General features: G+C 32.6%; 1 protein-coding gene across 2 annotated transcripts in view; it reads left to right on the plus strand.

Moving 5' to 3' along the window:
- Positions 1–18,000, plus strand: part of LOC114339455 (protein bark beetle) — a 184,238-nt gene that overhangs the window by 123,925 nt on the left and 42,313 nt on the right. For both annotated transcript variants that reach the window (XM_050657898.1, XM_050657897.1), the window contains exons 7-9: positions 2,612–2,823; positions 5,971–6,326; positions 7,375–7,500. In XM_050657898.1, the coding sequence (XP_050513855.1) occupies positions 2,612–2,823; positions 5,971–6,326; positions 7,375–7,500 (694 nt within the window). The remainder of the gene's footprint in view (positions 1–2,611; positions 2,824–5,970; positions 6,327–7,374; positions 7,501–18,000) is intronic.

Here is an 18,000-nt window from a genome sequence, read left to right on the forward strand (position 1 = left end):
GTATAATCTACTTCGCAATAATTATGTGATATATTGGACTTAAAATGAATTCAAAAATTTTTTGTAATTGGGCAACAATGTCAACTTAGATCTCTGATGTAGATAATGAAGTGCAACGGTATCTACAGTCGGAAAAATGAAAGAATAGGGCTTTTCATCGATTGTCATTTGTTTCGAGCTTCTGTCATATGTTGTATTATCTGTGTATAATATTAATATACACGGATTATATGACATATGACAGAAGCTCGAAACAAATGACTGTGAATGAAAAGCCCTATACCCATGAACGATCACATCAATCACTTATTTTGTATTTGCTATCTTTTTCTATAACAAACGTTTGTTATTTATAGAAAAAGACAGCAAATACAAAATAATTGATTGATGTGATCGTTAATGGGTATAGAGCTTTTCATCGATTGTCATTTGTTTCTAGCTTCTGTCAAATGTCCTATAATCCATGTATAATATTAATATACACGGATTATACAAAATATGACAGAAGCTCGAAACAAATGACTGTGTGAAGTTCTGTCAATATCTTTTTCTAAAAAATATTTTGAACATACTCCTCTATTAACAAATCTGATCTATACTTCATGCCTTCTTCGCAGGATCTTCTGGAAAGCTAAAAATACAAAATATATGCATTACTAAGCATTATTAACAAATTTTAGTTTTAAATAAAAAATATGATTAATGAACTCACAAAATATTATAAAACAGCTTAGAAATTGTTTATTAGTATAGTCGGTTCCCTAGACACAACTGGCTAGTGATTTTAGTAGGTAATTTTTTTGTTTTTGGACAATTTTGCCAAAATTACTAACTATTTAGTAATTATTAACTATTTAGTTATTATTTTTTTTGACAATTTTACCAAATTTGCAAAATTATTTACTAAAATCACTAGCCAGTTTTGTCTGTGTCTGAGACTTAGTGGTACTGAGACTGAGTTTAGCGAACCGACTATAATATTATGTGTATTCATTTATTGGTACTATTATAGTGTGTGGTCTACCATTCTGTTTATAAAGGCATACATTAGCAAAAACGCAAGAAGAATTATTTTAATTTTACAAATAATCCTTTTGTTATTATCTTTATTTACTATTTTAGTTAGGAATAAGCGAAGTTTGTGGCTTATTCGCAATTATTAAAATAATAAATGGATATGACCAATTATTAACTTATAAAATACCTAATAATTCTTCTGATTTATGCATATTATTTTCTGAAATACGGGGCATGCCTTCGTTTACATATTTGCATACTAACCGTTGAAACGTTATTCCTGCAGATTTTTTATCTACATTGCTTCTGCTACTCCAACTGTGTTGAGAACAGGACACCATTGTATGCACTATGTTAATAATACTATTAAAGTTTTTATAAAAGTATCCGAATTAAAAAAATATTCTTAAAAAGCACAAATAAAAACAAACAACGATCACGCACGGCAAGGTGGCCAAGATGGCCGAAGCGCCGAAGTGAGGTCGTTGGTCGACATTGGTCGTTTTTAGTCACGTGATGTCCTCTCTAAGCGCCACGCACAAATACCATTCCAGGAATAATTTAATCAGATGTTCACGGAATGTTCCCTAAATGTCCAGGACATTCAAATATTGATAGAACTTTGGTAGTACATTCCTGGAATGTTTTGTGTTGTTAGGGGGAGAAGCAGGCCTACGTTCTCTCCGATGAGACTCCAACAAGAGTCGAAAATCATCGATTCAGAGCACTGGACTGCTCTCCGTATTTTATTTTATTTTTAATTATTTTTATAATTCTGCTTATATACCCAGTTTGTTTTCTTTTCAGTTCAGAGGTGTTCAGCTGGGCCCCACTGAAGAAGTCTAAAGCCAGAAACAGCTATCTGGGGACGCTGAACCGCATCTAAATCGAAAGGAAACATAAAATGTCTCACATTTTTCTTTACAGTTTGTGTCAAGATTTTGTAAACTACTTCTACCCAAGCAATAGGTCTTTTCATCGATTGTCATTTGTTTCGAGCTTCTGTCATGTGTCATCTAATAATATCATCTAATATAATATATCTACGTCATACGTTATTGGTATATACCAGTGATATGGGTATCCCTCTCACACTCCTCTCTCCCTCCCACATCACTGTTATATACCAATGATACCAAATGATACAAACCAAAGACGTATGACGTACATATCTTAATATTTTACGACACATGACAGAAGCTCGAAACAAATGACTGTGAATGAAAAGCCCTATGCCTCTATAGTTCTCACATTTAATTTTGTCACCTTTTTTGTGTGTTTTGCATAATATCCTTACTCTGGCCCAATCTCCTGGCATCTTTGCTGTTTCCCATATGCTTTTTATCAGTTCACGTATCTCTTATAGAGTTTTTTCCCTCCTGCTTTTACCATTTCAACCGCTATTTCTGTTATTCCTGGGCCTTTATTGTTTTTAGTCCCTTTATTTTCTTTTCTATTTCTTCCTCTGTAGGTACCTACCTATTCTGATCATCTTCAATTTCATGGATTGTTTCACTTTTTTCTTCGTAAGGATATATATATTAGCTACTCAAAACAATTGGTGTTACGTTATTAATATTCATTAATTTTTTAGACCGAGACATACAACACAACATCACTAGATCAATTATTAGTAACAACGCTGAAAGTGGACTTACTTACATGGCATCTGGAGAGGTTAATCCAATTCTTACAGTAGAGAAAAATCAGTTCAAAAACAACTGTAAGAAATTATATGGAAATTTCACGACTTGTAAATCCGGTTTACAGATTGATGTTCAAAATACCCAGACTATCTTTTTCAGGGTAAGCAATAAAATACATTATGAAAGGGAACCCCACCAAAAACATCATTTTTTCGTTTTTATTATTTTTTTTGGTGGGATACACTCAATTTTAAAATTTCAAAAAATTTACAGGCATCGTTGAGGCTTTTACAAAACATGGCTATTTTTTACAGACCCGCAGGTTGAGTGTAGGTAATACAGAACCTCAAAATGCATTTTTTTAAAGCGTTTAACTTTTTTTGTGAGACTGCGCAGAAGGGTTTCATTTTTTTTATTTTATGAATTTTATCAAAAAAAAACTCCTAATTTTTTTAAGGTTCGTCATTTCAAAAATCCGAAAAACTGGTTTTTTGGTGGGTTTTTGGGGATTTTCTATATTTTATAGAGTTCAAAATAGATCAAATCAAAGTTTTTTTTATAAGTTATATATAATTTGTAGTAATTTATTGTTCTTTAGGACATTCAAAAATGCAAGAAACACGTTCAAAACTTCCAAAAACATGGGGTTTTCTGGGGGTCGGAACGTGTTTCGCTGAGGGTCTTATTTTTTTAATTTACATAAAACACGTAAAAAACTTAAAAAATTGATTCAAATTGTATCGATCTCAAAAAATATTATTAACCCCGCAAAAACCCTTAAAAAATTTGGAAATATGGTTTTAGTGGGTTTTGTACGTATTTATCCCATTTTTAAACGTATTAAAGAACTCAGTTACTTCAAATAATATTATAATCTATAAAAAAACTTAATTTGATCTATTTTGAAGTCTATACAATAAAGAAAAACCCAAAAAAAACTTTTAGGGTTTTGGAAGGTGGCGCACCATAGGGAAAAATCTAAAAAAAAATTAGAATTATTGTTTTTTATAAAATACATACATAAAATAAAAAAAAACTAGAGCTGCAGCAGTTTCAAAAAAAAAGTTACACGCTTTTTCGAAAAAAAAATGTATTTTGCGGTTATGTACCGGGTGTCCCAATAAGAATGGCTCTCGGCCATATCTCAGGAACCGTTTATAGTAGAGCTTTGAAATAAAAAATTTTATAACAAAAGTTACCTCAGGAAAAGCCTGGAAATTATTTTCATAATTGTGGGTCCACCGCTAGAGGGCATAATTGAATATCAAAAATTAAAAAATCAAAATTTTACAAAATTTTCCTAATGAAGGGGCATTGAAAATCCGGTCATCGTATTTTTCATATAATTCTGCGCATATTTGATTTCGCAACTTTAGGTCTACCTTTGCAAATAAGAGGTGGGGGTGAGTGGGAACCTTGTTATGAAAAAATGGCTGTAAGTCCGGTTCTGTAAAATCAAATCTTGCAAATTTGACTTTGTTGAAAACACATCTTTTTCGTCAATGTAAAAGTTATAATTTCGAACCAACCTACTAAGTAATACGCCAGCTATAAGGCGTTATTTAATTTTTTTCAGGAATCTAGTTTTCTTTGGAAAATATTAAATACAAGTATGCATTTTTAATCCTACATTATAAAATTAGATTAAATTAGCAATGAAATAGCGAAAACCGCATGTCGATACCTTTTTTCTATCTCGAGATATCATACGAAACGTGTAAATTTAAAAACATAACTACTGTCACCGGTAAACGAAGTTAATGAAAAGTAGTGTGCTATGATAAAAACTAAGAAACATTTTCCAGATGTCAACGTATATAATAGGGCTTTTCAACGCTTCTCATTTGTTTCGAGCCTCGGTCATATCTCGTATACCTATTAATATTATCACGGATTATACGACATATGACAGAGGCTCGAAACAAATGAGAACCGTTGAAAAGCCCTATTAATTAAAACAACAAAAAAATAAAAACAACTATTTAGTGTTAGTGACGTCATAAATGTTCAAATTTTTGCAAATCATTTTCGTTGCAAGCATTTACTCTTTCAGATTGAACAGCGGTTTCAATTTCTGCTCTTGAAATGCTTTCGTATTCTCTGGATAATGTTTTCTCGAGTAGTGTATTAGTATTGTAAATGCTTGCTTCAAAAATGATGGACAATAATTTGAATATTTAGGTCGTCACTAAGTAGTTGTTTTTATTTCTTTGTTATATTTTATAGTGTTGTTTGTCTTTATATTGTTGTTTTAATTAATTATATTTTTATACATTGACATCTGGAAAATATTTCTTTGTGTTTTCCATAGCACACTAGTTTTCATTAACTTAGTTTACCGGTGACAGCAACAGTTATGTTTAAAATTTACACGTTTCTTAATATATCTTGAGATAGAAAAAAGGTATCGACATGCGGTTTTCGCTATTCTATTGCTAATTTAATCTAACTTTATAATGTAGGATTAAAAAGACATAGTTGTATTTAATATTTTCCAAAGAAAGCTAGATTTCTGAAAAAAATTAAATAACGCCTCCCAGCTGACTTATTACTTATTAGGCTGGTTCGAAATTATAACATTTACATTAACGAAAAAGATCTGTCTTCAACAAGACCCAGTTTGCAAAATTTGATTTAGCAGGACCGGATTTACAGCCCTTTTTTCATAACAAGGTTCCCACTCACCCCCACCTCTTATTTGCAAATGTAGACTTAAACTTGTGAGATCAAATATTAGCAGAATTTTATGAAGAATACGACGATCGGATTTCCAGTACCCCTTAGTTAGGAAAATTTTGTAAAATTTAGATATTTTAATTTTTGATATTCAATTACGCCCTCTAGCGGTGGACCCACAATTATGAAAATAATTTCCAGGCTTTTCCTGAGGTAACTTTTGTTATAAAATTTTTTATTTCAAAGCTCTACTATAAACGGTTCCTGAGATATGGCCGAGAGCCATTCTTATTGGGACACCCGGTACACTCAACTTACTGGTCTATAAAAAATAGACATGTTTTGTAAAAGCCTCAATTATGCGTATGAACTTTTTGAAATTTTAAATGGATTGCATCCCATCTAAAAAAAAATAAAAACGAAAAAATGACTTTTTGCTGAAGGTGGAGGGGGAAGGTGAGGTGGAGGATTAAAATTGAGCTGAGTCTTATTTTTTAATGACATAGAACTTAAAAAAATTAAAAAAGTGGAATTCTGGGAGTGGGGGAATTTGGTCTATCTTAACGGAGGATATCTTTTGTAATCAATAAATATTTTCGTATTTCTATAAAGGTTAATTTATGTTTTGTAGAGTAATTTGGTTGAGAAAAATCAGGGAGGACTGTACATAAAATCCGATTCTAGAGGTTCAGCCACCTCTTTGAGAGGGTATATCCACAACAATCTCTTTGTCAATAATTCCAACCTTCCAACGTTGTACATAGAAGGTAGAAAATCATCCCCCTACCAGGAGGTTACTATATACAGAAACTACTTCACCAGAAACTATGCTCAGTACCACAACAACATTGTTCTAAGACAAGTAGTGTCGAATTTTTCCTACAACTATGTCAAACGGAACATTGGACGACAGAATTTGGAGGTATCTGGATTTGATAGAGTGAGGTTGAATATTTATCAGACTACAACGCACAATGGATTTTATAAGTAAGTATATTTTCGTTTATTTCCGCCCATTGCTTTATTTGATCTTCGACCAGAACATCCTGTAATTTTTGTAATAAATTAGTTTAGTATCACCGTATCACCATTGTCCAATGTTTGGAACCGATGCCATACAAAAAGAATTCAAAACTTTATTGAAATCCGTTATAAAAGGTATATATTTATTAAAATCGATTAAAGGGCTACATCAAAATGACAGAACATTTTGGATATGAAACGATCATCATCAGTGCTGATACAGGTTTATTCATGCTGAGCCACCAAAAATGCGTGGGTAAAAACCGTTTAAATGTTTTAAAATTATGATAGATTTACATTATTATGTATAATTTAAAACGATGGATGAGTGTGTCCTATATAATGTATAGGACATATCATGGTCCTATTATGGCCCTAGGCAGCGCATGACTCGTTACACTCCCTAGGGTTGCTGATCTGAAGGATATGTTCTCACATTTTGGCGATGGTTAGCATCTAACCATGTAGTTGCTAATACTGATTTACATTGATTGATCCCATCAGAATCAAAACCTGCCAAATCCTAAATTTGTCGTTTTCCCTTTTTTACACAGTTTCAAAGTTCAAGTATCTATTAAGCCAAGCGTCCACAGACCCGCATCGTACGCAACGGATTTTAGTTTGCCTTACAATGATTGCCGATAATGCGATCCGTACGATGCGGATCAGTGGACGCGGTTACATAAGTTTCTGTACAAAGCAAAGTAAAATCCGTTGCGTACGATGCGGGTCTGTGGACGCTTGCCTTTAATCTACAGCCAGAAGTTTTCGTCTCAAATCCGCCATTTTATGGCATTTATTGATGCCATTTTGATTATAAGCAATGCCGAATACTTTTTGGGAAATATACATTTTTAATGTTTTTTTTTGTGAAAAATTTCATAAAATGGATTTAGCAGGTTTTGATTCTATAGGTCTCAATTGTAACACCACGTAATTTCAATGTTACTTTATTAAGTATACGTACAAATCTGAATCTTTAATCAATATTCTTTATAAACTTTGTTTTTAGCAACTTTGCGGTGGAACGCGACAGTAGATCGACAGTTGTAGCAGGAACTGCTGGACAACATTACGTTGATAACATCTTCTTTGATCCTGATAACGATTACGAAATGATTACTGTCAACCGATCTTTGTAAGTATCAATAATGTTTTGTAAAATTTAATTTTATACCCATAATATCCCATAATCTCAAACAATAATCCATTATATCCCATAGATACCTACTTAAAACGCGTTTCTTCTTTTTTTCTAATAGCACCAAATAGGAGTTCTCTCGATAAGCTATTGATTAGCCCGAATTATTGTAGGCAAGTTGAAATTATTTCACAATTTCACAATTTTATACACAATTTGTCATCAGTCGTCTGTAAATTGTAGATTATCTAAATTCGTCCAGCATCTTGGTAAATATTGGTCAACTTTCTTGCAGACACCATTACGAATCATCTTATTGAGATGATATCTACTACGTCTACACCTATTAAATTGCTAATTGCTAATAATTTAATTGGTGATTTTAAAGGGAGTTTTGTAACAATGTGTGGAATAGGGAGTGATAAATCTAACATTGATCAAACTAACAGGACAATCTTTTGGCGCTTTTTTTGGGGGGAATATCTTCTATATACAGGGTGTCCAGAAACTCTACCGACAAACGAAGACAGGAGATTCCTCAGATAATTTTAAGAGAATTTAACCACATTCACCTAGTCGGAAAATGCTTCTTAAGGGAGCTAGAGCTCTTTGAAGATGGCGTCAGGTAATTAGTTTTTCTTAAATACCTCCAGAATGCTTCTAGTTAGAAAAACGAAAATTGGTATGCATATTTATATTTCAGAGAGATACATTGATTCCATCCATTGCGAATTTCTAGTACCGCTCATAGGCATAGGCGTCCGTTTTAGGTAGGGCAACGGATATTTTATCGCATAACTTTTTTGTCTCTAACTTTTAAGCATTTTTTACTCTGTTATTACTCTTTTATTACGCTATTATTAAATTGTGAGATATTCTATTACTAAAAGGTACTCTTGTTTGAAATCGGTAGGATACACCGTTTTCTAGAAAAATCCGTTTGAAAATTTTTCGTTTTTTGAATTAAAAATTTTTTTTTTTTTAATTTTCAAAAAAAACCGCTGATGTTTACCAATTTAAAGCAAGAATAACTTTTAGTACGAGGATACCTCATAATAATTTAATAATCTTGTGTCAAAAATCCTTAAAAACAAAGACAAATAATTATGCGATAAAATAACCGTTGACCTACCCAAAACGGACGGACATTACTGGTACTAGCAATTCGCAATTATTGAAATTGATTTATCTATGAAATTATAAATAAACGTACCACTTTTCGTTACTCGTAAACAGTTTTATTTTTATTTTTTTTTTAATTCAAAAAACGAAAAATTTTCAAACCGATTTTTCTAGAAAACGGTGTATCCTACTGATTTCAAACAAGAGAGTACCTTTTAATACTAGAATATCTCACAATTTAATAATCCAGAGTAAAAAATGCTTAAAAGTTAGAGACAAAAAAGTTGTGCGATAAAATATCCGTAGCCCTACCCCTACCCAAAACGGATGCCTATGAGCGGTACTAGAAATTCGCAATCGATGGAATATAAATATGCATACCAATTTTCGTTTTGCTAACTAGAAGCATTCTGGAGGTATTTAAGAAAAACTAATTACATGACGCCATCTTCAAAGAGCTCTAGCTCCCTTAGAAAGCATTTTCGGACTAGGTGAATTTGGTTAAATTGTCTTAAAATTATCTGAGGAATCTCCTGTCTTCATTTGTCGGTAGAGTTTCTGGACACTCTGTATATTTGCAAACACAACCCACCCACAACTTTAGTCAAAACAACTAGGTGGTAGTTTCAGCGGGTAATTAAGTATGACATTCCAGCAGTAACTTTTAAAAAGGTTTATTACAGTTATCAATGGAGGACGACAATGAAGAATGTTTTATTAGAAAGGTATTAGCGGCCTAAAATAATTTCTTGTTTACGTTTACAGACATTAAAATCGTATACTGAAAAGGTGAAGAATGCTGGAAATTAGGAGTACCTATATATATTATAGTGTACTATTTGTAAGAAAGACACATCCATCTCCTTATGTAATTCTCCAATTCTCCTAATTTACTTATGTATTCAAAAGAAGTAAAAGTATTATTACATAGCTTTAAAAGAACTTTATTTAACTCCAATAATATTACAATAACTTGAACACACTGACAACTATATGTATACTTCAGAAACTCAAATACAACTACTTTTCTAGAAATGTCAACGCCACATTTAAGTTTAACTCATAAGATTGCTCCTTCCTTTGTTGTTATTCGCCTCGAATAACTGGTCTATCAGGGACTGATTAAAGCCAACAGGGTGGATCAGTTCCATGGTATGGGGCTAATCTCTCAATATGAACTACCTTGTTGTTTACTTCTAGCTGAAAACTGGATGTGGTAGATTAGATCGTTTATTTTCTGCAAGACGGTGTACGGGCGTTTCTAGTTTCGTTGAAGTTTCGGAATAAGTCCTTTCTTACGTGTGGGATTGTATAACCATACTGGATCACCTCTTTCGAATTTTGTCTCAGTAGCATGCATATCGAGCCTGGACTTAGCTTTATCACTTTGAAGCTTCAAAATTTTACGAGCAAATTCGTAGACTTCTCCAATTTTTCTCTTGAGTTTTAAACGTATGTCAGGCAGGGGCGGCTCGTGATAGTAGAAGGTGGTGAGGCACACTACACCTGAGGAATTTTAATATGATGGTTAGCTTCTCTTTAATGGCCGGAAGGTCGATTTTGTGACGTCATCTATGGCCAAGCTAGTACAAATAATTCAGGACAAAAAAATCCCCACAAATGATCCCTGGACAAAAAATCCCCAGACAAATAATCCCCGGACAAATAATCTCCGGACAAAAAATCCCAACAAAAAATCCCGGGCAAATAATCTCCACAAATTATTTAGACAAAATATCCCCACAAAAAATTCCGGACAGAAAATCATTAAGAAATATATGCTGCCGATTAGTTATCTAAAAGTTTTCCCGTGAATGCGATCGACTCAAATGCTTTCAGACTCAGTGTATAGAGTTATTTTGAATTCCAATTCCATATCGAAAACTTCAAATTTTACGTAACAAAAGAGTGTGTGTTTTTTCAAAAATCGTGGAAGATATGGGGAATGAGGTAAGGCTGTGAGAATCATGTTCCAATATTATTTGCTTAAATCTTTTGCTCACTCTGATTTGAATAACTATGTTCAAAACATTGCCATTGTCCAAAAAAAAGTTGTGGGGATTATTTGTCCGGGATTTTTTGTGGGGATTTTTTGTCCGGGGATTATTTGTCCGGAGATTTTTGTGGGGATTTTTTGTCCAAGATTATTTGTCCGGGGATTATTTGCCGAACCCTCGCTAGGGCGTCTACAGAACGGCGCCGTATTTATTTTAATGCTTGCAAACGATATTAAAATATTAAATAACAATTCTATTCGCAAAAAACTAGCAATGAAAGCTATAAGCCTCCAACAGGTTCTCACTCATAGGAGCTGTTTTTTAGCTAAAAATAATTACTATAATACCACATATCAAACCAATATGAATCAGATGTTTCGTCCTTCCTTGGTCTCATCAAGCCATATTAAGCAAACTTTACATTACATACCTACTACATGACAACAACGGACAACTGATTCTGTTAATATTAATCAGTTGCCAAAATGAAATTATTGTATTGTACCCTCGGAGATCCGTGGAAAAAATTTACACCCAAAATATCAAAATTCAGTTTGGCAACACTGTTCCAGACAAATTAATATATTTTGTGCCAACAAAAATGAGATTTTTCAACCAAATAATGTTTCACATTATGATGTGCAAAATAACTTTGAATTGGTTTCTACTAATGAGCTATTTTTGTCATTAAAGTAGAAATAACTTTAAACTTTATTCTTTATTATCATTATCGTCCAGTTCTCGTCTTATTATTTTCACTGTACTAATATCCGTCGACTAATTTACAATGATTAATGCGATGTTAAAACATTTTATCGTTAGCGTCTTCTGGAGTGTCTGAGACATATCTAATTTCATTGATAAAATGCACAGTCCCAACGATTTCCACTTGAACCATACGCAAACAATATACCCATAAACACGTGATAACTTCATTTCAGAACCAATCTTATATTGTAAATGTATTGAATATAGTGAAATACAAACAAGCAAGTAAGCAAATTACTGTTATATTATAAGATTGATTTTTATGTTAAGTAAACTAAGGGTTAAACTTTGTTTTTTTGGTATTTTATTTTATGTTTTTTTTTTATAAAAAAAGCGTGCTTATAAGAAAATAAATCATTATAAAAGAAAGCATGATTTCTAAATTTGTTATTTATTTATTTAATTGGCATTGATAAATGCCACACAGCCAGTATGACATTGATAAAATTTTCTAAACGTAATCTAAACTAATATAAAACTGTATCTAAAACTACTTTACAAAACTACAATACAACCGTCCATAGAAAATAAGGGAAGCAAGGTCAAGTACTTAACTTCATAACAAAAAAAAAACACAGGCGTGCCTCAAGGATGGATGAATTTCGTTCCCAGAATTGGTGGCACATTTTTCAAATTTTTCCGCTTTTACTGTCCCATTTTAAGAAATAGTAGTATGTTAGACAAGGAGGTTTGAAGCAAGCCTCATCTGTAATGATTTGAGAAAGTTGGAATGAGATGTATGATGCATATAATACTGGCACGTGGAAGACGGATACAAAGATAAAGGGTCAGAGTCGTACCGATTTTAATTTTTTTCATAAAAATAAAGTTATGTCGGAAATTTCAAAAAACTAAATTATATTTAAAATACTGATTATGAAATAACGAAATAACGTAAATAGTCGATTGATATACTGGTGAGGCACTGCCTCACCTGGCTCATAGGACAATCCGCCACTGATGTCAGGGATGAAGATTCTTCTTCGTAGGGAGGAAATCTTTCGAAAATAATACCTTGAAGAGACTTCATTTCTCTTCCGGTGATCATTATCGATGGGGAATAACCGGTTGCTTCATGTTCGGAACTTCTGTATTCATCTTTTTGATTATCAACAACAAACGTGAAAAGGTATTCACAAATAGTTCTATTATGTCTTTCGATCATTCCGTCTGATTGTGGATGGAGAGGCGTAGTGCGAGTTTTCTTAATACCCAAGATTTTCATCAATTCTTCTGATTCAAAATTTCGTCCTTGATCAGTATGCAACTTAGTCTGGGCTGATTATCGGAGAATAGGCCATTTTTGGGAAAAGTTATTTACCAGCAATTTTATTGCTGGAATCGAATTATAAGATCTTATATATTAATAATATAGGTATGCAAAGTCCTCAGATAGTGTGCTACTTTTTTTATAAACAAAATGGCGCACGAAAATCGTGTTTTTTTTCAATTATTGCTCTATAACTCCGAAGATTTTAACTTTACAACAAAAACACCAAAATAAAAATTCACCGCGATTAAATTCTGCATAGAGACGCGTTTCTCCCGATCTGCTCCGACGAAAATTTTCCTCGGAAAATGCGGGTTTTCCCAACAAAATCTTTAATTTTCAAATAAAGGTTTAGATAAGTAATTATCTACCAATAATTAAATAATTTGGTGACTTAAAACCCTTTTTGGTTTAGATTATAGTTACAGAAGCTGATGAAAATTAAACGAATATTTTAGCAACAATTCAATTGTTAATTAATAATTTACGGTCGCAATAATAACCAAAATAATTGTGATACACTGATCAAGCTTTGAAATCTTATAAAGATGAGATGCCTATTTTGTCGACAAAATATGAATTTTTTATTTTTTTACATAATCTTTAAATGTTTAAAAAAAATAGTTATAAACAAATTAACGTTTCTCAGAAAGTTTTTATTATATTATAATTTTAAAAAGTAGCTAAAATGCGCATTTTAAATATCTTTAAAATAAATGCTTTAAAACTTTTTTGCAACCATTTGTAAAAAAGTTATGAAACAGCAAAGTAAACATACGATTACTACTGTGTTTATAATATTTTTTAATTCTTTCAAAGCGTAGAAGTGAGTTTAAAGTACAAGCTAATTATTTACAAAAAAATATCGATTATCAGTTTAATAGTTATATTTTAATTAAAGATTATAAATATATTTTTTTGTAATTTACACGCGCGAAAGTAGAGTAACACAGTACTGTAGCTAAAATTTTCACTCGGAGCGACGACCGGCCGCGTGATGTACACTTTTAATAAATAATGCATGCTGCGTGTCAGTCGCTTCGAGTGAACATTTTAGCTCCGACTCTGTATCAGGCCTACGTTTGCGCTAAAAATTACAAGAAAAAGTATTTTTAATCTTTGATTAAAATATAACCATTGCACTAATTTTCGACATTCTTTGTGAGTAATTAGGTTGTACCATAGACTAACTTTTAAGCTTTGAAACAATTAAAACAAATTATAAACAACGGAGATTTGGTATATTTACTTTGCTGTTTCATAACTTTTTTGCAAATGGTTGGAAAAAATTTTTAAAGCATTCATTTTCAAGACCTATGAAATACGCATTTTAAGTATTTTTTTAAATTAGAATATAATAAACAATTTCTGAGAAATCTTAATTTGTTTATAACAATTTTTTTAACATTAAAGATTATGCAAAAAAAAGAAAAATTTATATTTTGTCGACAAAATATTAAATAGGCATCATACCTTTACAATCTTTCTAAGTTTGATCAATGTCTCATGATTATTTTGGTTGTTATTGCGACTGTAAATTGTTAATTAACAATTGAATTGTTGCTAAAATATTCGTTTTATTTTCACCGGCTTCTGAATTTATAATCTATAACAAGAAATCTTATATTTCACCAAGCTATATAATTATTGATAAATAATTACTGGCCCAAAAAATTTATTTGAAAATTCGAGATTTTGTTGGGTAAACCCACGTTTTCCGAGGAAAATTTTCGTCGGAGCAAATCGGGAAAAACATGACTCTATGCAGAATTAAATTGGAGTGAATTTTTATTTGAGTGTTTTTGGTGTAAAGTTAAAATCTTCGGAGTTATAGGGCAATAATTGAAAAAAATACGATTTGTCGGCGCCATTTTGTTTATAAAAAAAGTAGCACACTATATGCGGACTTTGCATAACTATATTAATAATATATAGGATCTTATAATTCGATTCCAGCAATAAAATTGCTGGTAAATAACCTTTCTTTGTACTTTACTAATTAGGCCAGCGTATTATAACTATTTTTTTTTTTCAAAATTGAAAGATTATGCAAAAAAAAGAAAAATTTATATTTTGTCAATAAAATATTAAATAAGCATCTCATCTTTATAATCTTTATAAGTTTGATCAATGTATCATGATTATTTTGGTTATTATTGCGATCGTAATTTGTTAATTAACAATTGAATTGTTGCTAAAATATTCGTTTAATTTTCACCGGCTTCTGGAATTACAATCTATACCAAGAAAGGTTTGATGTTACTAAGTTATTTAATTATTGATTAATAATTACTTACCTAAAACTTTATTTGAAAATTAGAGTTTTTGTTAGGAAAACCCGCATTTTCCGAGGAAAATTTTCGTCGGAGCAAATCGTGAAAAACATATCTCTATGCAGAATTTAATTTCGATGAATTTTTATTAAGGTGTTTTGGACTTTGCATACCTATATTATTAATATATAGGATCTTATAATTCGATTCCAGCAATAAAATTGCTGGTAAATAACTTTTCCATGAATTTTGCTAATTAGCCCAGAGTAACTCTAAAGGAACTCCATGTCTAGATATACGACGTGTGTTATGAATGCCTCTGCTACTGTAGTCGCTTCTTAATTAGGAAGGGGTGAAATTTCAGGCCATTTTAAAAAATTATCCATTGCGACCATCAAGTACTTGTTTCCTCTCTCTGTCATTGGAAGTGGACCTAGTGAGATTAATCTTATACTACTCTCGTAAGAGTATACTTTCGTAATTCTTCCAAGGACTGATTTAGTATAGAGAAAGACTTGCATATAAACTAATAAATAATAGAAAATGAACGTAATGAAATGTACGTAAGAGGATGATGGTCTCCTCTTAAACAGAATGAAGTACCTATAATCCGTTTTTGATTTTCTCTTAGTTAACTCATGTGAGTATACGGAATCAACCTTCGACGGAATTTTTACCTAGATGAATTGACAGGAAGTGACTACATATTGTAGAGTCCCTTTTGTCTGCTTTATTCATTGTCCGTTGGCTTTGTTAATTGTAGAAAGCACGGTTTGAGGTTGTAACCAGAAAGTTGGTTCCACGGTAGAAGTCTTTAGTTTTTCGGATCTAGGACTACCAATTGTGTTAAACTAATAATATTTGTCAAAAATGAATAACCATTTTCAATTTCGTTGCAACACAAAACTACAGCCGCATCATCATTCCAGTTCAATCAGAGAGTGCAGCAAGCACCTCTACTGGTTTCGAAACTTATTAGTCTCTCATCAGGAGGCACATATGCTACTCTCTCTGACCCAACTAGGACAAACACCGGCGTGCAGTTACGGATTGCAATGAACGAAATGGCAGGGATGCCCTAGCGGTAACTGCTAGCAAAAAACTAAGTTCTCAATCTAATAGCACATAAAACAACATCCAAAAATGTTATTCTACATCCTACTAGACTGAAAACAATGGAAACCTTCTCTGGTAACACCTCCGAGGCTTCTACAATTTGCAAGCCATAATGGATGCTGAGACTAAACAGGAAGATGAGGGAATTTTACAATTTATAATTCACGTCCCATCTGCTCAGAGCGGTAAAGTTCCAACGAGAATGGTTCCCTTCGTACTCCAGTCAGAGTAAACATGTAAATCAAAAATGAATAACCATTTTCAATTTCGTTGCAACACGAAACTACAGCCGCATTGCCCCATCATCATTCCAGTTCAATCAGAGAGTGCAGCAAGCACCTCTACCGTAGAAGCCTCGGAGGCGTTACCAGAGAAGGTTCCCATTGTTTTCAGTCTAGTAGGATGTAGAATAACATTTTTGGATGTTGGATGTTGGAAGAGGCGTTGACTCCTAAACGAACTGAGAGAACTAAAAGAAAGGCATGGATGACAGAAGAAATTCTTAATTTAATGGATGAGAGACGTGCCTATAAGAACAAAAACAAACAACAATATGATGCAATAAATCGAACCATAAAGAGAATGATCAAAGAGGAAAAAGAAAAGTGGCTGTCAGAACAATGCAAGGATATTGAGGAATGTGAGAGAAAGTACGATAGTTTCGGCATGCATAAGAAGATCAGAGAAATGACTGGTACAAAGAAGAAGACTCATAGTGGAATGGTGAATGATTCAGAAGGCAAGATTATAATAGATTTCAAAGAAAAACTCACAAGATGGAAAGAATACGTAAAAGAACTTTTTGACGACGAAAGAGAATTAATAACAGTGAAACGAGAAGAAATGAAGGGTTTAAGGATACTTAAACAAGAACTGGAATAGGCTTTAAAAAACACCAAGGATGGTAAGGCACCAGGGCCTGATGAAATACCGGTTGAAGTATTAAAACTTATTGATGGAGAAGTGATGAACATGATACTCGAGTTATTTAACAACATATATGATACTGGAATAATACCACAAGACTGGTTAAGGTCCACATTCATTTTAATACCTAAAAAATCAAATGTAAAAGAGTGCTCGGATTACAGAACGATTGCCTTGATGAGTCATATGTTTAAAGTTTTTCTAAAAATCGTTCATAATAGAATTTTCCGCAAACTTGAAGAAGATATAAGTGAAACACAAATGGGCTTCAGGAACGGCCTTGGTACGAGGGAAGCGCTCTTTGGTGTGGGCGTACTATTTCAACGGTGTTTGGATATCAATCAGGATGTATACGCCTGCTTTATAGACTTTGAGAAGGCCTTCGATAGAGTCCGACACGACCGACTGAGACAACTTCTAATCGAAAAGAACATTGATGAAAAAGATATTAGAATAATAACTAATTTGTATTGGAATCAAACAGCGCAAGTCAAGGTAGATGATGAAATGACTGAGGAGATCAAAATATGTAGAGGAGTAAGACAGGGGTGTATTCTGTCTCCTCTTTTGTTTAATTTTTATAGCGAAGTCATATTTAAAGAAGCTCTGTCGGACGTTAGTTGTGGTGTAGTGATCAACGGAAATACAATCAATAATTTGAGATACGCTGACGACACAGTGATATTAGCAGACAATCTTACAGATCTGCAACGACTGATGGAACACACTAACCACTACTGCAACAGCTACGGGCTTACATTAAACCTCAGAAAAACTAAATGGATGGTAATAACAAAAGATCCACACGCCAGGAATGATTTGGTTGTCAATAACACGGTTATAGAAAGGGTATCCTCCTATAAATACCTTGGAGCTTGCCTGGATCATACAGGCGATCAAACAAAAGAAATAAGAGCAAGAATAGAAATAGCTAGATCAGCATTTAACAAGATGAAAATATTTCTCTGTAGTCGTGACATAAATCTTGATCTGAGAGTGCGTATGGAGTCATGGACCATCAAGA

This window comes from Diabrotica virgifera, chromosome 8 (genome assembly GCF_917563875.1).
Source record: "Diabrotica virgifera virgifera chromosome 8, PGI_DIABVI_V3a".
Classification (NCBI taxonomy): Eukaryota; Metazoa; Arthropoda; class Insecta; order Coleoptera; family Chrysomelidae; genus Diabrotica; species Diabrotica virgifera.